At 40.4% G+C, this 23273-nt stretch overlaps 2 protein-coding genes across 3 annotated transcripts; one reads left to right on the top strand and one right to left on the bottom strand.

Moving 5' to 3' along the window:
* Positions 1–686: 686 nt before the first annotated feature.
* ak6 (adenylate kinase 6) lies at positions 687–7425 on the bottom strand. Its single transcript, XM_071915188.2, has 5 exons — positions 7165–7425; positions 4900–4992; positions 4207–4265; positions 2082–2227; positions 687–1913 (listed from the first exon to the last, which is right to left on the bottom strand). The coding sequence occupies exons 1-5, from the start codon at positions 7199–7201 to the stop codon at positions 1724–1726; spliced, it is 525 nt and encodes a 174-aa protein (XP_071771289.1). The 5' UTR covers positions 7202–7425; the 3' UTR covers positions 687–1723.
* An 81-nt stretch (positions 7426–7506) lies between these two features.
* On the top strand, positions 7507–22912 carry rad17 (RAD17 checkpoint clamp loader component). Of its 2 annotated transcripts, XM_078285288.1 has the most exons (17): positions 7507–7650; positions 8299–8399; positions 9610–9861; positions 10356–10436; positions 11422–11572; positions 12242–12378; positions 13161–13213; positions 13977–14102; positions 15024–15093; positions 15176–15290; positions 16188–16385; positions 18384–18478; positions 18580–18726; positions 19660–19788; positions 20579–20699; positions 21063–21120; positions 22133–22912. In XM_078285288.1, the coding sequence occupies exons 2-17, from the start codon at positions 8358–8360 to the stop codon at positions 22317–22319; spliced, it is 1962 nt and encodes a 653-aa protein (XP_078141414.1). In that variant the 5' UTR covers positions 7507–7650; positions 8299–8357; the 3' UTR covers positions 22320–22912. The 2 variants fall into 2 exon arrangements, with proteins under 2 accessions (XP_078141414.1, XP_071771282.1); XM_071915181.2 differs by lacking the exon at positions 7507–7650 and having other exon boundaries at positions 8138–8399; positions 15179–15290.
* The last annotated feature ends 361 nt before the right edge of the window (positions 22913–23273 follow it).

Raw genomic sequence — 23273 nt, 5'->3', positions numbered from 1 at the left:
CCCGAAATTGAAGCGACAAGTCAACATTTGGTCAAACTATGTCGCCCAGAGTCGAGTAGTAGAGAGTATAGAGTTCCCTACCACTGGAGGGGGCGAGGTTGGGAGTAACAGAAAAGTTGCAAAGTACATAAATAAAAATTACCTCTGATTTCATGACAATTGCGTGCAATTTCGCACACTTTCACTAATCAAGAAACCACTGAACTATTTTTCTCTGCTGCAGCACTGGCGGTGTGATCTAGTGCAGTGATTCTCAACCTTTCTTATATCAAGGACCCCTAATTGAGGGCCATGGACCCCCATTTGATGAGATTTTGTCTCTCTGACCCAAATCTGACAATATTGTTACTGTTACGATTTTGTCCAGAATCCCATGACTATCTGTATTGTAGGTAGAGAGATAACAGTTAAACTATGATCAAAATAGTCATTCTTTCACATTCTCTAATGGTGTTAACTTTTTGTAAATTAGATAATGGTGAAGTTTAACATTTCATCAATTTGCTGGGACCCTTGGGAACCCCCTCAAGGACCCCTGGTGGTCCCCGGACCCCACGTTGAGAACCACTGATCTAGTGATCTAGTTTTGCAGATGGTGAGGTCAGAAACATTTGGAGCCGGGTGGACTTTGGGAGAAAATAGTGTGTTGCTGTCGCTTTCTGGGGTGTGAAAATATAGACGTCATCGACACGGCACTCGCCTTTATTGAGTTGTTAATTTTTAGTTACCATTTTTGTTTGCAACCAGGCTTCTTGCCTTGAGTCTCAGCACTGGATACATTGGAGGAAAGTTTCAGGAAGCAACAGAAAATGAAGGAAAAAATCCAACTACAGCTTGTAACAGGAGGATATTGCTAGATCCTGTTTAGGAGGCAGAGGACCCGTGTGTTACATTCCCATCCACTGGCTCCATCCAGTCATGACTGGGAGAACTAAAGAGACTAAAAGTGGCTTGTTTCTTGGTTGACAAGTGATACCAAGTCCAGAGAGACCACACATTCAGAAGCTCTAGAAAGCCTATTCATTTCATCCATCCCAAGTTTCTGTGTTCCCCTACTGGAATTATTCTCAATGGCAGTAATTACATTGTGTGCGTGTAAAGGGCAATTTATACTTCTGCGTTGAATGTACACCATAGGTCTTTGTGGTACGCAGAAGTATAAAAAGGCCTTACAGGTAGTCACTGGTGACATGGCTAGCCAGTCTGTACAGAAAATAAAAATAAGAAATATTCTGGGCACTCAAATGATGTTTTCAGCAATATAGCATTTGACAAATGTTACATTTTTGGGGTACAATTGATTAAATCAAGTGTTTTCATAGAAAAATATGAGAATGCAATACATGGCAAGACACCAGTAAACTATGCAAGTGCCTAATGAGTTTGAAACCCATCACCTGTGACAGCTTTGTTTTGTTATTAGCTCATTCCAGTTTCTCTCATAGGTTTCAAATGTTCCTGTGTTACAAAAATAATTTCAAAGAAATATGATTTTTATAGAAATCCATGGAGGCAGTTGCATAATTTCCCCCCCTCCTTGTTTCAAACAACCATTAGACTCTTATAAAGGCAGCCTTTACAACGGCAACCTGTGGCTTCTGTTTGCCAAGGTGGTCAAACCAAAACCATTTCTTGCATTTCTTAACTGTCAAAGCATCTCAATTATCTGTAACTACTGTAGTCAAAGTCCCGCCATGTGAATCCACCATGCGCAGTTCAGCTTCTAGTTATTGTCCTTCATCCACTGCTCAATCCACTGGACGACTTGATCCAGGTTGCGTTCCAGGTCCTCCGGCTCGTTGCTGGGCAGCTGGTGGACGATCTCCTCTTTGTAGGCCTCCATAGCCTCCTCGTAGATGGTCTGGAAGATCTCGCACTGCACGTTGTCCTGCAGTTTCTTCCCTGCGTAGCCCCTACCAGTCACACAGAGGGACAACGGAATCCATGGTGAACCATATGGAAGAAAAACAGTTTGAAGTTCAGAATGTGAAAAAAAGACCTCTAGGTCTACAGACAGAGAAGATTCCTTTATGTATTCAAGTCTCAGTATACTTCTCAAACGACATGGAAGTTACCGGTACCTGCTCTCTAGCCGACTGTACAGATGGTTGTTGTCTGTGCGGAGGACAAACACGATGTGGAACCAGCGCTCGGGGAAGAAATCGCAGCCATGGTAATCCACGATCACACCTCCGTCCACCATCTTGTCATCCAGCTCGTCCACCACCTGCACGATCACAAACGGAAAGCAACGATTCACATGCGGCGAGCTTCAGAATTCACTATCCAGACTGCCATTGTTGCACTAGTGGATGCCTTTTGCAGCAGCTCTCATATTGTATTTGTGCCATTTCAGCACTTAAAGGAGTGCTTCAAACCACTATTATTTTGTCTTTTTTCTTCTATGTCACTGGACCGCATGTACTATCGGGAGTGGCTGATCACACCAAGGCCTGGGTTCAAGGACTGAGGTGAGAGGAAAGAGGAAAGAGATTCAAACCCTGGCTTCCATTTATTGTCATGGGAATGTGAGGTTGCTGGTGAACAAGATGGATTGGTCATGAAGAATACTGGGAATGCAGCTTCATGTGTTTCACCAACATATGGCTATAAGGGAATATAGTGGTGATGGTTTAGGGTTACAGTCTGCAGGTTGTCATTCCAACTTAACACTACAACAGCTGATTTCACTGGTTGGACCCTCCTCTCTGTCACCATCCAGGGTGAAGAGGCCGAGATGATTCAGTCCTACCAGTACCTGGGGGTTGGTTCTGTTCCTCTGCTCTGGACTCATCTGTACATTGGCCCTGCTTACACAGTCTGACCTGCGTATATATGCATATGACCTGAACATGTACATGAGTTTGTACATATTTCTGAATACATTTCTATGCGTATTACTTCCATCTGTGAATATATGACAATGACAACACCTAACTACACATGTGCACGTCGGCACAAATTTTTGTATATTTGTTTCCTCCATCTGTAAATCTGATCAACAGCTAGCGATGCACACATGCACATCCACTGTCAATCTAATAATGTGGATACCCAACGATGCACGTGCCCACCCCGCATACACTGTAACTTCTTAGTGCTATTGACCTGTACATCTGTCAATAGTCAATGTAGTGGGATTCCCAATGAGCCAGTGAGAGCTCTATATTAGAATGATGAAGATGCTGTATCTGGATCATTATCTTTAAAAAAAATACTCTTTTTGCTGTATTATTTTCAGTAAGTTTTATTTGATTTACTTTTATATCCTTTTTTTTGCTGCTATAATGACCCAGTGTCCCCATTGCGATGGTTAAAGGTCCCATATTGTGGAAAACGGGATTCCCCTTGCCTCTTTGATTATAAAGGACTTGGATGTGCTATCTAAACATGGTGAAAGTATCAAAACGCACGGTCGCCAACTAAATCCACACAATCCATATTAGAAAAGCGAGCCTCTAAACGAGCCGCTTGGACTTCCGTAACTTTGTGGCATCACAAAGGTTCGCTCATTATCATTTTTGTAAGAAATAATAGGCTAACAAAGTGTCATTGTTTATTTACCAAAGAGAGAACAGAGGGGTCGTTATTATTAATGAGCCTTAAAGACACAGCAACAGAAACAGCCTGTTCTTGGTAAGGCTCAGAGAGATGCTGGAAAATATAAAAATGGATTGAGAGTGTTTTTGGTACATAACGCCACACAAACAGCTTTTAATGGACCTCAAGACATAAAATAAAACACTGGAAAGTGTAGAATATGGGACCTTTAAAGTTTCAAATTGCATGGATCTCCAGGACGGTTAACGCCATAGTGCGACTACTCATGAACTCACATTTAGGTATTGCTTTCCGAAAGGTAAGCATGTTATACCGTGGTGAAATATCACGCGAAACACAATTTTGATGCCAGAAAATTATGCCAAAACTGTAAATAAAAATGCAATCAATCAGCTACTTGTCTTAAAAATGTGTGTTTCCATTCGGAAACCTGCAGCAACTTTCCCTTGTACAGGGATCTTCTCTGTAGGCTTTAATGTGGCCCTCTAGTTCATTATAATTATTAGAAAATTCAGAATTGTACTTTTTACTTGAGTCTCTTTAAAGTTGTTATGAAGAACACTTGGTTGTCTCTTTATTTTTATACAGCACATATCGGCAGATCAGAACGAGGTTAGAAGCTTTGTCATGTGGGATTTCACTCACCCTGTCCTCATCCAAAATTGGACACTGGTACTCTTCGTCAAAGCCATCAAAAAGCTGACCTGGAAAAAGTGAATCATGATGATCAGCAGCAGCACTTAGTGTGAACAGCCTCAAGATGTTGCTGCAATTTCTATTTACTTGCATCTTCAGTCCAAAGGCGACTCATTCATAGGTATGATAGGTTTGATACATGCATCACTGTTGTTTTGAAATTTGGTCTCAATGTGATAGAGACCCCTGGGTGGAGAGAACACTGCTTATTCTCTCGGGTGAACCGTCGACTTGGTCCTGGAGTTTTCTCTTTCTGAGATGTTCAAAGCGGATTTTAAGAATGAAATCAAAATTTTGAATGTCTATTTTTCACATTATCTGCTTTGTATATATTTAAGGAGGAAGCCGTCACATCAGATCTAGCCTTCAACCAGCCGCCTCTTACCACGCAGTATGTGGTTAAGATTTCCTCCAAGGTTTTGAATGGGTTGTGTTTGAACTCCAGGTGCAAGTCAATGCAAATTAACTGACATCTTGTGGCCGTTCAGGCTACAGCAGCACAAAAAACAACCACTGTTAACATTTCTTTTTTGAGTTATGATTCAAAGGAAGGATGATTCTAACAGTTCTCTAAGAAATGAAAATGAGAGTGAGGACCATGCAAGCATTCTGTCTCAACTAGTTGTGGAAGTTAGTTCTTACCCTCCTGGGCCAGCTCACCCACATTAACATAGGTCAGACCTGTCCGCTGAGCCAGCTCCTTTCCTAAGGTCGTCTTTCCAACACCAGGGGTTCCTGTAGGAGAGAAAGATTATTCAAAAATGTGCCTTTTTTCTGGCTTTCAAAACGTACGTACTTTCACTGTACTGTACACCGTTTTGGAATACTTCGGTTACCAAGGCTAAAGAGCCTCATTCCCAAGCCAAAAAAGCTAATGACAAAGCAGTATCACTATTATAGTATTCTGCATGGTGATATATTACCTATTTATTAGACGTTTCTGTTGCATCTCCGCTCTTATTAGCTAGCTTACTCCTCTCTATTGTGAAAATATCACTTTATTTGTGTGAATTCCAGCCCACCTTAAAGGAACACTTGGTCGTTTTTCAATATTATCTCTATGCATTTGCCATGAGGATAAATTCAATTAGCTGTCTCACTGCTTTTCCATCCTTCCTGTGTTGCCAACATGCCCCTGAGCAGCCCCTAGTGGGCGGAGCTATACAAACTCCATTCACCACAAAACACAAAACTTGTACGCTTCGCTCAGGTTGACACAAATTCACTGTGGCAAACTGTATGGACAACTACACATTTTATAGTGTTTTGGCAGAGTCAAACATCCAAGCATATTTTTAGTACACTGCAGAAGAAATGGGGCAACAGGAGGAGGATGCCCAGGCTGGCGGAGAACAAGCAACAGCAGGCCAGTCGCTCTGAACTGCCAAGAGCCAACAGTGACTACTGGTGTTTATGTTCCAACAGCAACGGAATCACTTTGCTGTAATGGATTTAATGGTGAACCACTTTTGACATGGTGTGTGTAACTCCCAAAATTGAATGGAAAAGCCCTTCAACCCCGAGGTCCGAGATCTGAGGCTGCGGATTGTCATGTCAGGAATAAACACGCCAGTTTGTATGTCCATTTAACACACAGCAAGTTGTAATAAGTAATACTGAGACAGGAGTAACTCTACACAGCAATGTCTATCTTGAGTAATAAAACAAAGTTAACTCCACTGAAGCTGTATGTATGTATGTATGTAGTCTTTTACCCCTGAAAATATATACAGAAGGAATTGATAAGGGATTCGATTAAGACTCGCATCAATACGAAGAATTAAAAGTGGCATCGGAATCTGTAAAATCCTAACGATAGGCAGCCCTAACACCCACTACGGGTTTTCCCAGCCAGCAATTTGTATTTACAGAACATCCGATATGACTTGAACGCACCATCAGAGTAGCTGAACGTCCATTTGCCAAGTAGCTCACAAATCACGATAGTTAAAATAAAATATCTACTACCACATTTCAGGCAATGGATTATCGGACACTCCGATGTAGGCAGGTGCCATTGCAGTGTGAGTGTTATCATGTTGCAAGGACAATGTTTTAATCGCTTTTTGGGTTCAACTGCAGGACACTGCTTTGGCCCTTGAGTGTGTATTGGACAGCAGCGCTCCCGGTGAACTGGAGGAACATAAAGCTATACAAGTGATGAAATTTTGAACATAATCAATTGTAGGAAAATAAGGCCCAGGTTGAAAATAACCGGAATTATCCTTTAAAAATTCACACCGAAATGGAAAATACCATACACCTATTTGACCATTTGATGACCATTTATGCAAAAAAAACAAAAACAAAAAAAAAACAATCTGTGCCAGTGCCATGTTGTTGTTGCTATTCCTACTGGTCGCACATAGAGGTCGCTAAAGGACATAGATTACTTGATGCCCCTGTAACAGGAAGCATACATACACTTGGTTGAACGGGTAGTACGTACATGACTTAAGACCCTCTACGAATCGTTAGGTCCCACTTCAATTCGGCATTCACCCAATACACAGAGCAGCAGTTATTTCAATAAAATTTCAACTTGTACAACTAATTCGCCTTGTTATTCTCACAATGTTCTTACACCAAAACAGACCATGGTGGATGGCAGCGAGCAGTTTGAACGGCACGAGTCGGGTGGAACATTATTCTAGATCACCATCACATGCAACAGCAGCTGCATTAACGCTGCCCATAAATTATAATCATTGTCAATCGGTTTTGCGACGGTTGAAAACAGTTGTCTTGTTCAGAACGCAGCAAGCTAAACAATGTTAAAATCTTGCCGAATGAGGCCCTGTGTCTACTTGCCCTGCAATGTAACTCTATCAGTTACATTGGTTTGATTAATGCGCACATTTCGTAAGTTGTTGGAGGTAACTATGAAGCTAGTGAGGTTTGTTTTACCTGTTAGCAGGATGTTTGGTCGCTTCTTTATCTTCATAGCTTGTAGCTAACACGTGTCTTGCTGACGGCTACCTGGAAGGCTGAACAGTCCCGTCTATCTTGTCTTGTAATTCTTGCCCAAACTCTTTGATTTCTTATTTGCTAACGTTAGATCCTCAAACACAATCCTGCAGAGGATGAAGCTAACGAAGTGGAAGATTTAGTTTGTCGCTGGAAGGTAACACCAACACAACACCAGCTCCACAGCCACAAACACTTGACTCTGCCGTGAACAGAGGTTTCGCGTCACTTTTACGTCAGTTTACCGTAAGTTTGCGGCACCCTGGGCCCGGGTTTTAAAAGTAAAACTCTGACTCGCCTCGTTTGCTCTCATCTCAATACTGAAACAGTCTTTTATTAAAATTACGTTCACAGAATACCTGAACAACATTCTGCAGTCACGGAAAGCCGAGGGCTGTTTTTAAACGCGTCAGATGGTCAAACGAGGTAAGTTTATACAGAAACATAATGCTAGTTAGCTGCTTGTTTGTCGACCAGCATTCTGCAGTAAAACTAGCTGTGACTTAGTTAAATGACAGTATCTAATTGCAGGACAGTTGGGAGACTTAAGTAGATCGAGATAGACTTGTATAAGATAGTAGACACTATTCCAAGCTGTCTGGTATAAGTTTGATGTTGGGGAATTCCTTTGTATACTTTTGGCAGCTCTGTATATAATATAGTGTCTTGCGTGGACCTATATGGCTATAAATTTGCTGTTGTTTTCTTTGCAAACTTTTTCACAGCAGCTGTGAAAATGTGTGCAAAGACACAATTGCATTTTTTGGACTTTGTATTACTCAAAACAACGTTGAAACGCATGTTGGTCAATAAGGATTTTATTTTGAAGATTGTTAGCGGAAGTTATATGTTAAGTTTTATTCTAGCTGGCTTGACATGACAAGCTAACTAACGTTATATCCTGTCTTTACCTGCGTTATGAGCGCTTCAGTTCAAAGTTGGCTAACTACGCTGAATATTTCTTAGACACCTAATTTCTCAGTCCTTGTTTGGCGACCAGATTCATTGTAATGGGTTAGCCAGATGGACGGGTTAGCTAATAAAATCCATGAACAACTCTGTGTTGCATTTCAGTTTCCTAGTTTGGCGTTAAGCAGCTGCCCCCAGATCAATGTGAAGCACCACAGCCTAGGATGTCCAAGCTTTCTCTGGGAGGAAAAGCAACTTCAAGCAAAGTGAGCTCATTGCATTACAAATCCTCTCTGTCTCTCTGTCTGTCTCTGTATGTTGTGAAGAAGTGCTTGAAATGGAGTTAGCTTTGCAGTTTAGTGTTTCCTATGTGTTGCCATTTTACTTCAGGGGTTGGTTTTGTTATTGACATTTCATTTAGTGAGCATTATTTTTCAGGCACTTAAGTTTCTCATTCTTTAAGCTAATTAGGCTAGCATTAGCTAGCTACCGCAACATTAACTGACTATGGCTATTATAACTAACTCAACATTTAGCAAATACAGGCCAGTGGTCTTCAGTCATGTGGAGCTGTGGAGCTTTGACTGAAATGAGCTGCTGTAGTGTTTGGTTGGATGAAAACCTGCCCGTTCTTGGGCATCAGTGAAATCTGAATGAAAACCACTGGTGTAGGCTACGTTTCTAACTTTACCTTTCTGTTCAGACACAGCATGGACTGTCTGACCAACACCATGCACCATGCAATTATGTTATGTATTATGTGTAATCAGAGGTGGGCACTCGAGTCACATGACTTGGACTCGAGTCAGACGGAAGTCACACTTGTAATTGCTTGAGACCTGACTTGATGCATGAAGAGAAGACTTGAGACTTGACTTGGGTTCTGGTGACTTGGGACTTGACTTTGACTTGTACTTTGATGACTTGAAAAGGTTTCTAAAGTCTTGACGAAAGATCTTGGTTGAATTTACTGAAGTTGAAACTGATTATAGAAATCAAACTCATGATGCTCTTGCCAAGTTTTTATCCTATTAAAACCATATCGCATTGAAAAGTCCTAGATATTTTGTTTTCTTTAAGATATTAAATTGATACTGGACTCTTGATTTCTTCTGACTTGACTTGATGTTCTACATTTAGACTTGAGACTTGACATTAATGACATGGACTTGGCTTGGTAATCTACATTTAGACTTGGGACTTGACATGAGACTTGTGCCTCAAGACTTGAGACTGACTTGGGACTCGAGCAAAGTTGGCTTGGTCACACCTCTGTGTGTAATTCAGCAACATGCATTCAGTGCTTGATAGCATTATATCTTGTTAAGACACCAGGTTTGAATGACAGCTTCATTTACCTTCCAAATATGAACATAATATGGGAACCCCTGCAGTATGTTTGAGTTTTTCAGGTGAGTTGAAGGACAGTGATTATGTGGAGAAGCAGTCTCCAGCGCTGACTCTGTCCCCCTACAGGTGAACCGCTGGGTGGATCCATCCTTCGCTGACCTGTCCGGGGGAAGCTTCTCTCTGTCTGGAGGGAGCAAGGGCAGCCAGCCCTGGCGTTCCAAGGCTGAGCCCTATGGGAGCAAGAGGCCCAGGAAGAGGAAGGGCGAGGCCAGCAGCTCAGAGCTCCACACCTCTTCTTCCTCCTCCTGCCTGGCCAGAGAGCCTCCCCAGGGGGACCAGGATGAGTCCTGGGTGGACAGACACACACCCCGCTCACAGGTCAGCAACATGGCTCACCTGTTGACATTTGTTCTATTTGAAGCCTGACTCATGAATACATGACCGAGTTATGAGTAGTTATAATTAGGGTTATATCAATCCGATATTGCGGTTCGATATTGGTCTTTTAGGGAAGACTTTAACTTGAATTGATTGTAATAATGAATGACTATAATAAATAATGACATTTTGATCAGATTTGATCAGAAGTAGGCATGAATATGTTTTTTTATTATTAATAATATCATCATCATCCTGGGTTTTAATGGAAAGTTTTAGTGTCCCATGGTCTGAATGCTATTTCAGAAGCTTTTCTACCCCGACAAGAATAAAATTCTACAGGAAAATTGGCAGCTTCAATCTAAAAATATCAGTATTGTCCTTCAAAAACCCATATCGGTTACCTATAGAATTCATGTTTATGCTAACTGTTGTATGGGTCACCGTTAGATTCAACTCAGTGTTTCTGCCATCACAACCTTGTGTGTTTGTAGGCCGAGCTAGCTGTCCACAAGAAAAAGATAGAGGAGGTGGAGAACTGGATGAGAGCTCACACTGACACCAAAACATCAAAGGTATGAAATTCATGTTTCTAAAATTAAATGAATGACTTTGATGCGAGCTTAATGCTAGCCCCGACTCCTGGCGTTCTTTAATTTCTCTCTTTTTATGGCAGAGAATGTTGCGTCAAACTGTATGCTGGAATCTTGTTTTTTTTATGTTTCTTTTCTCACCAGCAAACATGCATACCTGGTAGAACATGACTTAAAACTTTTTCTCTGAATCATAAGAGTCCACCATTTTGGTATACATTCAGCCCAGCAAACAGCAATTAGTCAACTTTTAAAAGCAATGCGGACTAGTTTTAAGAGGTGACATTGGATCAATGGTGAAATGAGATGTTGATCCTTAAGATGTAGAAAAAAAAGGGTAAGTCATGTTCTATGAGGAATGTATGTTTGCCAGTGACCAGAGTTACATTTAACTGCCAGATTATGGCATACAAGTTGGTGTGAATATATGCAAAGTCAATGGAAAGAGGTGAAGGGAGTGAGATAGATGCAACTTCGCTTTATGTGGCACCAATTGAGGCAAAGACTGATTGTCCCGATGTAGTAAAACAAAAGCCTAACCAGCTTCAATCAGGACTCCAGGTGCCTGTAAATTTCTCCCCACCTAGTATTTACAGCAGGAAAAATGTCTATTGGGTATTTGTGTCCAATAACACTGGCATCTGACCAAAAAGTTAATAAAACCTAGATTCCCCAAAGAAGACATTGATTGGGCTACAGAAAGATGTCAACCAAAACCACTAATCATAACAAGTGGACTATAGAAAGATGTCAACCAAAACCATTAATCATAATGACTGGACTATAGAAAGATGTCAACCAAAACCATTAATCATAATGACTGGACTATAGAATGATGTCAACCAAAACCATTAATCATAATGACTGGACTATAGAAAGATGTCAACCAAAACCATTAATCATAATGACTGGACTATAGACAGACAGGTGACGGTTCCTAGTTTAGCCTGGCTGTTGTCGTCCACAGGGTGGTGCTGTCCTGCTGCTGACCGGTCCATCAGGCTGTGGGAAGAGTGCTACAGTGCAGATTTTGTCCCGGGAGCTGGGCTTCAGGATTCAGGAGTGGACAAACCCCTCTGGTCTGGACCCAGATACCAACATACTCGGCTCTCAGCCTGGTGAGGAGTAAAACCACACCTCACTATCGTACCCTACTGTCTGGCTTAAAGGTCACCATCCTAAACTAACTACTCCTAACTCTGTAACACTGTTAAAAAAAAACAGCTATTGGTGATGTACTTTGCATTTCTGGGTCCATTTTGTTGTTTGGTGGTGTATTTTTCTTATTCCTGTGGATAACTGACCAAATTCTCCACTGACAGTAGCCTCCATCGACCAGAATGCAATACAGCCACATGACAGGTTGTGTTTTGAATAAGGGGTGTGGCCACGATCATAGACACGGCCATTCAATTGGCTAATGAAGCAGACGAAGTAGGTTGAGGGAAGTGGGTGCACCAAAAAAGTAAATTACAACAACAAAATAATTCCTGGAATGACTGAACATCACAGATTGATGGTATCTAACAGTGGAAGAGGATCTGAGGATGCAATTTCACTTTGACCTCACATTTTACTGTTTCTTTTTGAGTATTTAAAACCACAAATCAATCACAGATATAGTTGAAGGAGTCTTTTCTGTAATCTTTCACATATGTCTTTTCTCCTAATTTTATTTCCCCCTCATTGTTACAGTATATTGTTATATATTTCTACTGATCTAATCTATCACCTTGTTTCTTGCTTTGTCTAATGGATGACTCTACAAATCCTCCATCTTCTCCCAGCCTGGAGGTTGAATGGTTTTCCAGGCAGCTCCCAGTCCGCCCAGTTCCAGGAGTTCCTCCTCAGGGCCAACAAGTACAACTGCCTGCAGATGGCTGGAGATGGAGGGACCGCAGACAGGAAGCTCATACTGGTAGAGGTGGGTACTACACCTTCATTTAATACACAGGCAACTTTGAGTAGATTGGATTGGATGCACATTACATATAGTCTATACCGACTGCGTCAGCAACACAGGTGAGGCCTCATACTCATACTGCACTCTGGTTCTGTTAAGTTGCATTTTTTATTTATTTAAAAGCATGAAATCAAGCACATAGCCTTGAAATATACAAGCAGAAATTAAAATACATTATTGATATGTAGTGTTTATAGAAAAAAAATACACTAAAATACAGGTATTTAAATGGTTTAAATGGTTTGGACTGAAAAATGCGGCTGAATCGCTTCTGATGTAGATGTAGAGGCTTTAGGGTTTGATATGGGTTTTTGAAGGCTGATATCAGTAACGATATATTTCTACTGCAGCCACTCATAGTGGATATTTTGTGCCGTATTCAATATCTTTAAATTTGACCAAAAATTCTAAGTCTTCAGTGTAACCCCCAGATTTTTATTCTTTTATTCTTGTATAGGTGTGAGGGTGACCCATCACACCTATTCAATGGTAGGGAAATTCTGGGATACATTACTGACTTTAAATGAAGAATTAATTTACAAAAAACATTATTGAACAATTCAATGAATAAATAAAATGTGCAAAGAAAACAAAATTAACAGGTTATTCATGACCCTGACTGGTCAATATCTGATAAAAGGCCAATATTTGCACACTGGCATATCGGTCTAACCCTCACTTTTTCCAGGTTAAATTGGATGCGCATATGAGGTAACATTTGTCCTTCACTTGTCCCTTCTTAGGACTTTCCAAACCAGTTCTACAGGCAGCCAGGAAGCCTGCATGATATCCTGAGGTGAGAGAGCGGATCAGGTTTTACCCTTTACCCTACATTCAGACAGGAAGCCAGCAGAAATGTAATTGTCATGATGACATGCAGCAGGTTTGATGCCACCATGTGACACAGCAGGGTGACAGACCAGCCACTATGAGCCAGCCAATTGTTGTGGTTGGCATCTTTCTGTAATCCAGTCCTTATGATTAGTGGTTTTGGTTGACATCTTTCTATAGTCCAGTCATTATGATTAGTGGTTTTGGTTGGCATCTTTCTATAGTCCAGTCATTATGATTAGTGGTTTTGGTTGACATCTTTCTATAGTCCAGTCATTATGATTAGTGGTTTTGGTTGACATCTTTCTATAGTCCAGTCATTGTAATTAGTGGTTTTAGTTGACATCTTTCTATAGTCCAGCTATAATGATTAGTGGTTTTCTGGATAGTGTACTGCTTGGGTTAGCAGACACTGGCTTTTGTTTTACTAAGCCAGGACAATTTCTCCCTCAAGCTGAAAAACTTTGCTGTGAACACCTCTTGGCCTCAGTTGGCGCCACGTAGACCAGGTTGCATCCATCACGCTCCATTCACCTCCTTCCATTGACTTTGCAGTCATTCACACTGCCTCTAAATTGTTTTGCGTTCTGTCTGAATGTAGGGCAACACTTTAGCATACTATGTTAAGTGTATTCAGTTCCGTACGTATCCATGAATCAATCTAGTAATCTATGCCAGTCTATGTATCTCTGATATATGTGAGAATGTGCCTGCTCTGTGTCTTCCAGGCGTTTTGTGAAGACCAGCAGATGTCCCTTGGTGTTCATAGTGTCAGACAGTCTGAGTGGAGACAGCAGCTCCAGGTTGCTGTTTCCCAGAGACATCCAGGAGGAGCTGGACATCAGCAGCATCAGGTTACAACCAACACACACTACTGGCTACGACGGGGATGTTCTGACCCCTATATAGAGCCACATTGGACACCAAAGATAAGAGTTAGTCCCAGGGACCATATGGGAAAATTTTAGTTGTTGATTTACACTGATTTACATTGTCTACATTGTGCATGGAGAGATGATAGTGGTGAGAGTCATTTTTACACATTCTAGTGAAATTAAACTATTCCTCATTGTACTTGTCCCCTGTGGGACCCCTTCAAGGACCACTAGAACCCCCTCAACACACACAGCCATGTCTACATGTCTAGTACAACTGTAGACTCCACACACTCAAAGGACAGCAGCATTTCAAATTTGTCAATATGACTGACAGGACATCAGAATAAGGCAGCAAGAGACAGTTATCAGGGGTGGAAAGACTACCACAATATAGAACTACTGTTACTTTGCTGAAATTTGACTTAAATAGAAGTGGTGTAAAATCTACTTAGGTAAAAATAAAAAGTACCTAATTTAAAATCTAAAAGTAAGTTACAGAGTTACTGTAAAAACATTCATATGTTTCCCATGTAATGTAAACAGGATGAGAGGACATGGTGTTCAATATGTGATATTCCGCATATTTTAGCATTTAATGTTACAGGTAGTTCACCTAACTTTTCGTCTTGCTTGAGCAGGTTTGATGCAGATGCAATTTACAATGACACTAATTTCTGATTCAGTGCTTATGGAGAGACTACAGACCATGCACTCTGTAATGGATGTGATTTCAAAATGTAGCAAAGTACAATACTTAAGTAAAAGTAAAATTACTGACTTCAGAAAATACTCAAAATACAAGTACAGAACAAAGCTACTCGATTACAGTAAGAAGAGTAATTGCAATTTGTTACTTCCACTCTTGATCAATATGTATAAGTGCTGCTCTGTTTCCAGTTTCAACCCGGTGGCTCCGACCACTATGATGAGGGTCCTGACTCGCATTGCAACCTCGGAGGCAGGAAAGGTGAGAGAAAATGTTGCTCTTGATTCTACATTTTGTCGTGTATCTGTATGTATCTCCATCTATATCTTTGCATGTGTCTAAGCAGAGCGGAGGGAGGATGTGTGTTCCTGACCAGGCTGTGCTGGAGATGCTGTGTTCAGGAAGTTCGGGAGACATTCGCAGTGCTATCAATAGCCTGCAGTTCTCCTCTCTTCCAGGTCAGGAGGAATCTCCACACCACTCCACACCACAGACGCAGCTTTACTCAACACAGCTAGAATTCAACCGTTTCATTTCTTTTCATTTTATTTATCCCTTATTTAAAGCTGCACTAGGCAACTTCAACCCCAAATTGCAGCGAGAGGAAAGGTTTGAATTTTGAGGACTTCATTACCCAGAAATCCTGTAAAGTGTAAACAATATAACAAAAATTAACAACAACAAATAACAAAAAAATAAATAAATACAATTTGTGAATTAAAAAAAAATATTGTGAAGAGGTAAACAAAGTAATAAGTTATTATGTTATGGGCTTTATTACATTTGATTTTATTACATTATGGGCAGTCATTACATTATGGTCAATTATTAGGTTTTGGGCCTTTACAGATGGGCCACTTCTCTGTTGCAGCTTGTGTGATTTAGGCTGATAAGATGGCTGAAGTTAACATAAAAAAATCTTGCCTAGTGCAGCTTTAATCAGGTAGTCTCACTGAGATAAAGATCTCTTTTTCAAGAGAGACCTGAGAACTATAAAAAGAAATCATAAAATTGGCAAAGAAAATCCCCAATACAATTTAGTCAACCAGTCATAGAGACATACTTTATAAAATGTAATCGCAAACACCATAGAAAATGTGAGATGTCATTGCTTTAAAATCATTGAGGGGGATAAACCTGTAATAAAACAAAAGGTACTGTGGTAAACTGAATACAGTCACTTCAGAGTAGAAGGGGCAGCATGTAAATACAAAATGTCTTCATATACAAACATGACTGTGGATTGTATAATTATTTTTCTATTGCAAAAGATGCTTTGCTCTACACAGTGAAAAGCATTGTGTATGTAGGAACTACGAGCAGCAACCAATGTTTCTCTCATTTGAACTTTCCAGACACCTCATTGGAAAAGGGGCTGTGGGGGATGAAGAAGGACAGATTTACACCCTCACTGGGCAAAGCTGTTTCCAAAGCAACCCAGAGGAAGAAGAAGTCCAAGGAGACAAAGGCGCAGGAAGAAGAGCAGGCCATCGGAGGGAAAGATGCTTCCCTCTTCCTGTTCAGAGCGCTGGGAAAGATCCTCCACTGCAAGCGTGAGTCACTCCAGCCTTCTTCCTGTTTCGTCCCTCTAGAGTCTTTGCAGTTGTGTCACAAATCTGCTATCGACCAGGTGTGGCTCCATCATGGAGGTTCATTGGAGAAGTTGCTGTTGGTTTATAATTTCTAAATATATAACAACCAACGAGAGATGCTTGATAAAGATTGTTGTGGTGTGGCTGTAGGTCCATTCAGTAACATTATACGTAAAAAGTCTTGTCTTTAGTCCTAGTCTCTACTCCAAAACAGTAGTCTTGAGTTGTAGCTTGAGAAGTCAGCTCAGTTAACCTGAACAAATTTTAGCTAGCTAACTAGCCAGCAGGCTAATTTAGCAAAGCAACTGATGTTAATGTTAACATGCAGCTACTAGCCACTACTTACACTAGCTTCTACTAGATTAGCTAGTATGTAAATCAGATGTGTTAACAACAGGACAGTGATGGTTAGATGACCAGATACTATGGATTCTATGGATAATGTCATGTAGCTAGTTAACCAAATACAAAATCAACCAGATGTGTCAGTTTTGAAATAATTGGCTCCCATTCAAAAACAACACAGAAATTAACCATTGTCTATTCAATTCTGTCAACACGGCCAAGTCAAAATTTTAGAAATACAATCAGGTGCGCTCAGATGTTGTTGCCAAGAGCTGTGGACCTCCAAGATGGCTGCCAGAGGGCAATGTAATTTGAAAGCCCTCTTCAGTCCTTACAGGATTCCCATAGCTTCATAAAACAAAAACATCAGTGGTGTATCTGCTGCGCTTTGGTTCTGAAATGTGTGGATGTATTCAGAAGGGTGAAATATTATGGATTTGATTGTCGAAAATTGTGAAAATACCTGAAACATTTGTCCTTTTTTTCCCCTCATGAAAATAATGTTTCATTTAATTGGACATGTGTCTGACACTGGCAGACAATTTGGTTTGTTTTTTGTATTCAGCTATATAGCAGGACTTGCTTAGTGTGATTTCACACCTAGTAGGTATAGAGCAGTTATTTTGAATCCTGGAGTGTAAACTTTTCCTCCTTAATTTGGTTAATTTGGTAATATGAGAACAGAGCAATCTGATGTAGACCTTGTTGAGTGGTAGCAGAGACGGTTTAGAAACGAGACGGCGCAACTGCAAGTCATTTCCTGTATCTGTGTCACGTGCGTTTGGCCACTGCCCCGCCCCTTTAGGAGACTAGCGGCAGGTCCTGAGTCTATTCACTCCAATGGGAGAAGTGAACATGAGCACAGATTATGACCGATTCTTTCGCCCCATAGTCACCGAAGTAAATATTGGACCCATTTTTCACAAGCCACATATCTTCTGAACATTCTGACACTAAAATGGCATTTTTCAAACAGACAAATCAGGAGAAAATTAACTTTGTTCGAGACCTGTCTCTGTCTCAGCAACACACTCTCGCGAGATCTGGCAACATCATCATATATCCCGTCGGTCTGGTTTCACTGCAGTCAGAGACGGTTTAGAAACATTTCATGCAATAAAATAACGTAGCCAAAACTATATTGAATGTGTGCTTCCGTTTTTTCTATACATATTTCGGATTAACGTTGTTTATTTCCCACACACGTTATCTTGTTCAAAACCAAACGTTACTAGTCTAGCGTTAACGTTAGCCAAACTGTGTTAAAATTTTAAGCTAACGTCATCTAACGTTCACGAACGCCACACGACATTCACAACACTTCCAAATATAGAACCTCCTTGTTCCAAACGAGGTCGGGGGATGGGGGGGAGAGGTGACCACGCCCACTTAGGAGACAGGAAGTGTATACCATTTCATACCATTGGCGCAGCTTGTAATGCGTCATCTTGTGTGTATAGAGCATCTTTGGTGGTAGGTATCTTTCCTTGTGAAACTCAACCAAACCAATGTGTAACTTGACAACTCGTCCCCTGGTTGAAACCAAAGCAAACCGACTATAGGCTTGAAAATGCCCATATTCAGCTGATATTGGTTGTTGTCTCTGATCAACAGGAGGGAACTCTGACAGTGCTGAAGGCTCCCAGGGGCCCGGCCTGCCATCTCACCTATCACAACATCACAGACAAACATTACTAGCAGACCCAGAGGTACCCACACACTTTGTTTAAACTTAAACATATTAAAAGTAACTAATGTAAAATCTCTTTCTTGTTATGTATAATTCATCTTTCTGTGTCTGTCTGTCCAGCTGGTGGTGGAGCGATCACACATGTCTGGAGAGTTCTTCAACCTGTACCTCCACCAGAACTACCTGGACTTCTTCTCCGAGGTGGAGGATGTGACCAGGGCCAGCGAGTATCTATCTGATGCTGACTTCCTCACCGCCGACTGGACCGTCAGTCTCTCCCCAAACAAAAAAACATCAAAAGAAATCATAAACCTTAATCTAGTAGCACTGATCAAAATGTTCATTTTTTTGTCATACACATAATTTATTTAATGAGGATGATGTTTACTTTTATTTTACTGTTAAAGTACTTTGTAAACTCTGTTTTTAAACAAGTGAAAACTAGCTTGGCGCCAGTTTCAGGCTTGCTAGCTCTGAGCGACTTGGCTAACAATCTGTTTAGATTACTACAAAGCCAAGACAGCCAACAGTGTTGACCGGCTAACCAAGCTGAACACTTACAAACAAAAGCACACAAAAAAACAGTAGACACATTTGACAGTTTTAAAAAGCCATCTGAAAATATGTCAATGAATAATAAAATCAAATCACTAGTAATAGCTCACCACCACTACAACTTAACAACTAATGTTACTGCCAACATACACTTAGCAAGGCCTGCTACGCTAACATTACATCCTCAGCAAAGGATTAAGCCAATTTACAACAAAGAAGTCCAACAAACAATATGCAAAACCTAATGTTTTGCATCTAATGTTGTAAAATGACAACTTGGCTTATCAGGAAACTTGAAATGAATCTTCTACTAGATATCCAAACATTTCCACAAGAAGTTTAAGTTGTAGAGAATCAGCTGGCCTATAAAGGTCACTACCACAGGCATTTCAGGCATGGCAGTTCAAAAAGGACCTAATGAAAATACTACAGGCACAGATGCATCAAATGAGAGATACTGGAATTTATGGCAAAAATAAGTACTACATAAATGAAGCTTATTAGCATTATGAGTGGAATGACAACATAGTTTTGAATTAAATTTGATTTCTGTTGACAATGGCCTGTACATCAGCACCATGCTGCATGTTGGATTGAATGTGAACAGTGGTCTATCTGTACCAAGTTGTTTTATGCTGTTTGCAGTGTCGCAACACCATGGGGGAGTATGGCTCATCAGTGGCCACCAGGGGGCTCCTTCACTCCAACTCTGGACAAGTGTCTGTCGGCTTCAGACCGCTGCACAAACCCCACTGGCTGCTGGTCAACAAGAAGGTAAGGGAGACCTATACATGTCAATACAACTGACCAGCAAGATAAAGTGTGTTGTGGTTAGGATCAGTTGCACTGCTTTGTAGTAGTTTCACTACATTTAATTAAACTACTGTAACTACATTTTTCAGTGGCTTGGTGGTAGTTCAGCTAAAGTTGAGTTTAGATGGTGTTGTTTGTAATTTATTACTGTTGTCATTTTGAGGCCAAGTTAACTACAGAAACTGCCATTTTTCTTTATCACTGCCTATCATGTCTTGATCCGTCCTCTGTTGACCCATGCCCCCTCTATTGTTTCTCAGTGAATAGGCCAAACAATGTAGTTTGGTTTGGGTTCAGGTCCAGACTGAGTATAAGTGTGTGATGGACATCATATCCAACAGAAAGTTAACATTATGATAAAGCTAGATAAGCTTATTTGGTTTAACTCTAGTTGCTAGCTAGCAAGTTAGAAACACAGTCAATGTTGCTTTACTTTATTTCAAATAAATGACTATTTTATTATCATCGTCATCAGTGGTATTTTTTGCAGTCTAGTGATTTTGTGACATTGTAGATGTAGATCTGATGTTTTCATTTTAACACTGTAGTTAGAACTACTTTTCTTAGTAACTTTAGTTACCAAAACTATATTTCTCTTGAGACTCTCAGAGCTTTGCTGTAGTTCAACTTCCTCCATTGTGAAGTAATTGGTAGCTCGTAGAACTAGGCTTTCGAAGTAGCTTCCCCAACACTGATGAGTACAATATGCAATATCCAGATTGTATTGTCAGACTGATGTTGTTCCTCTCAGCACCGTGAGAACTGCCTGGCCGCCCAGTCTCTCTTCAGCAACTTCTGTCTAACACCAGTCAGCCTCCAGACTGAACTACTGCCCTACCTGGCAAAGCTCACCAACCCTATGAGGAACCAAGGTGACACACACACACACACAAACAAACAGCCACATTTAACAACCCTACGACGCGCTGTTGAACCATCTGACAGACAAGTGGATGTAGGCATTTAGAGGGTATTCACAGGTCTTGAAAAAGTCTTAAAATAAATTGGCTACAGTTTAAACTTTAATCTCAGAATTCTGACTTTAAACTCAGAACTCCTCTTCCATAAATATCAGACACAAAGTCAAAAATTGGTCTAACGAGATTAAAATACGTCAGGCTAGCGTAGCAGTCTCTCAGCATTTGCTCCACTGCATGGTGAGTGTGTTTTGGTGGGGCGAGGTGTGTGATGATTCATTAAGATAACCGTGCTGTGCTTTACTTCCTGTCTCCCAGCTCAGATAGCCTTTATCCAGGATGTGGGCCAACTCCCATTGAGGAAGTTTCCTGGCAGGTACGGCACATATTACAGCATGTTTGGAAGACACACATTTTATCTTCCCATAAACCACTGGTTTTCAATCATGTGAGCCAGGAGTCTGCAGGTTTTTATTCCAACCAAGCACTACATCCACTGATCAAGTTGTTCGGGTTCATGGAAAGAGATTACTGTCAGCAGAGATTGTATATAGATTGCAGAAATTAGTCATGGTCATATTTAACCATTGAATTACCAAAAAAAAATAAAATAAAAGGAATTTCTTGAATAAATGAACTCAAAAATTGAAATTGAATGCAATGGCTTGAAATTGAATGGGATTATTATTGAATTTAACTTTTAACTACAATGTCAAATTAGGTTTTTCCAATTCAAATTAATTCCAGTTTTCAAGGTTTTTTTTTTGTTTGTTTTTTATATAAATAAGCTGCCCGCCACAACATCAAAAGCATTAGAGGCTTTTCCTTTTTGCTCCAACCCTTATTGTGAAAATAAATAAATAATCCTACCTCTCTTTAACCAATGTATTCATTATTAGGCTATATCAAATTCCAGCATAAGCAAGTCATGAGGTAATGATGTTGGAGTAGGTGCAATTTTCTGACATGAAATAATAATCAATTTTAATTTCAGATTGCTATTGAAAAGAGTAAATGAGTGATGAACCATTTGGCTCATGCTGCGCCACACAGACTACAATGTCATAAGGAATGAGATAGGTGATAGATGGAATCAAATTGCAGTATTCATAGTATTTTGTTACATCATCACACGGCCATCTTGGTAGGAAAATAACAGGTGATTGTAATAAATTAACAGGTGATTATAATCAAATGACAGCCACAGCCAATGAACTGTCTATATTGTAAGGCACCATATTGGTAGGAAATGCATGTGACATCATGGGAATACTATGAATATCTTAGTTGTGTGTCTAAATAGTATGTGCATTCAAAAGCTACATGTGACAAGGTAAAGTTCATTGTCATTCATTGTTGTAAGATATAACCTGTGTGTCTCTCTCAAGGTTAAAACTGGAGGCCCTGACAGACAAAGAGCCGGGCCTGCTGGAGCCGGACAGTGAGGAAGAGGAGGTGGAGGAAGGCCAGGCAGAGCCGGGCGGGGGTCTGCCAGCCAGCCAGCCCCAGCCCACCACAAACCAAGCCCTCATGGAGGAGGAGGACCTGCTGATAGAGGAATATGACAGTGACTAACTGATGGCCAGAGTGACTTCTCATCCATTCCCTGAACCACACCCCCCTGCCTTACTTATAAACTGTGATACCTTTGGACTTTTTCACTTTTTTATTGTAATATTGTGAGTTATGGTGATGATTGGTATGATGATGATAATGGCAGTGACTTTTTATATGGTCATAGTCATGCGGCACTTGAAACTGAATGTGATTCTGTAGTTGGACACCGATTTCTAATACGCTTTGCAGTAAAGTTTAGGGATTCATTGTAATCTCCCAAACCAGCTCTCGCAGTTCAGTTCACGCCAGCTGAAATATTGTCAATATTTATTTGTTTTAAGTGCAGGTTCAGCACTTGTTTTTGATATTTCAAAACTTTTTTGTTTTGCTGTACAACTGTTGAGAAAGGCTGGGTTATTTTTTGCCTGGAACACCCTTCCATGGAGCTTTGTCAAGGAACACTTGGGGTTGGAGTTCAGCCTTTAACTTTTTTCCTTTTTTTTTTTACTGTGTTTCTCTTGAGTCTCAAATAAGAAATGTTACATTAAATGCTTATTTTGAAGGATATTTTGTTCATGTCAGCTCAAAATAAGCTTGTGAATAAAAAAATAATGTGTTTAAAGCTGAGCATGCTTCTTTTTTTTTTTTTTCTCTTGAACGTTATCTGTTCTCATAGTTTCCACCCCTTAATCTAATATTTACACTCCATTTTCACATGGAGCTATTTTAAATATTCCCTCTGGTGACTCGCTCTGTGTCTGAGGTTGTAACTGCAGCAAATAGCTTCTAGTTTCCTTCACTACATATTCATTTTACTTTGGGTTACTAAGGTTAATAAGGAGTTTATTTTGAAATTTCAGACCGGACATCCTTTGTTTTATTGTTTATCGGTTAGATTATTATTTTATAAGATGGTAGACGCCCCTTCCAAGTTGTCTGGTCTAAATTTGATATTTGAGAATTTCTTACATC

Source organism: Centroberyx gerrardi, chromosome 8 (assembly GCF_048128805.1).
Source record: "Centroberyx gerrardi isolate f3 chromosome 8, fCenGer3.hap1.cur.20231027, whole genome shotgun sequence".
In the NCBI taxonomy this organism is placed as follows: domain Eukaryota; kingdom Metazoa; phylum Chordata; class Actinopteri; order Beryciformes; family Berycidae; genus Centroberyx; species Centroberyx gerrardi.
This window is presented reverse-complemented; position numbering and strand designations above follow the sequence as displayed.

What these genes read in the sequence shown, in the direction of transcription:
- ak6 (XM_071915188.2), bottom strand. Translation starts at nt 7,201, where the DNA reads ATGAAGATAAAGAAGCGACCAAACATCCTGCTAACAG. An exon ending in ACCAAACATCCTGCTAACAG is followed by an intron (nt 4,993 to 7,164) that starts GTAAAACAAACC and finishes TCTCTCCTACAG; the next exon opens with GAACCCCTGGTGTTGGAAAG. An exon ending in GGGTGAGCTGGCCCAGGAGG is followed by an intron (nt 4,266 to 4,899) that starts GTAAGAACTAAC and finishes CACTTTTTCCAG; the next exon opens with GTCAGCTTTTTGATGGCTTT.
- rad17 (XM_078285288.1), top strand. Translation starts at nt 8,358, where the DNA reads ATGTCCAAGCTTTCTCTGGGAGGAAAAGCAACTTCAAGCAAA. An exon ending in CATACTCGGCTCTCAGCCTG is followed by an intron (nt 11,573 to 12,241) that starts GTGAGGAGTAAA and finishes ATCTTCTCCCAG; the next exon opens with CCTGGAGGTTGAATGGTTTT. An exon ending in AGCCTGCATGATATCCTGAG is followed by an intron (nt 13,214 to 13,976) that starts GTGAGAGAGCGG and finishes TGTGTCTTCCAG; the next exon opens with GCGTTTTGTGAAGACCAGCA.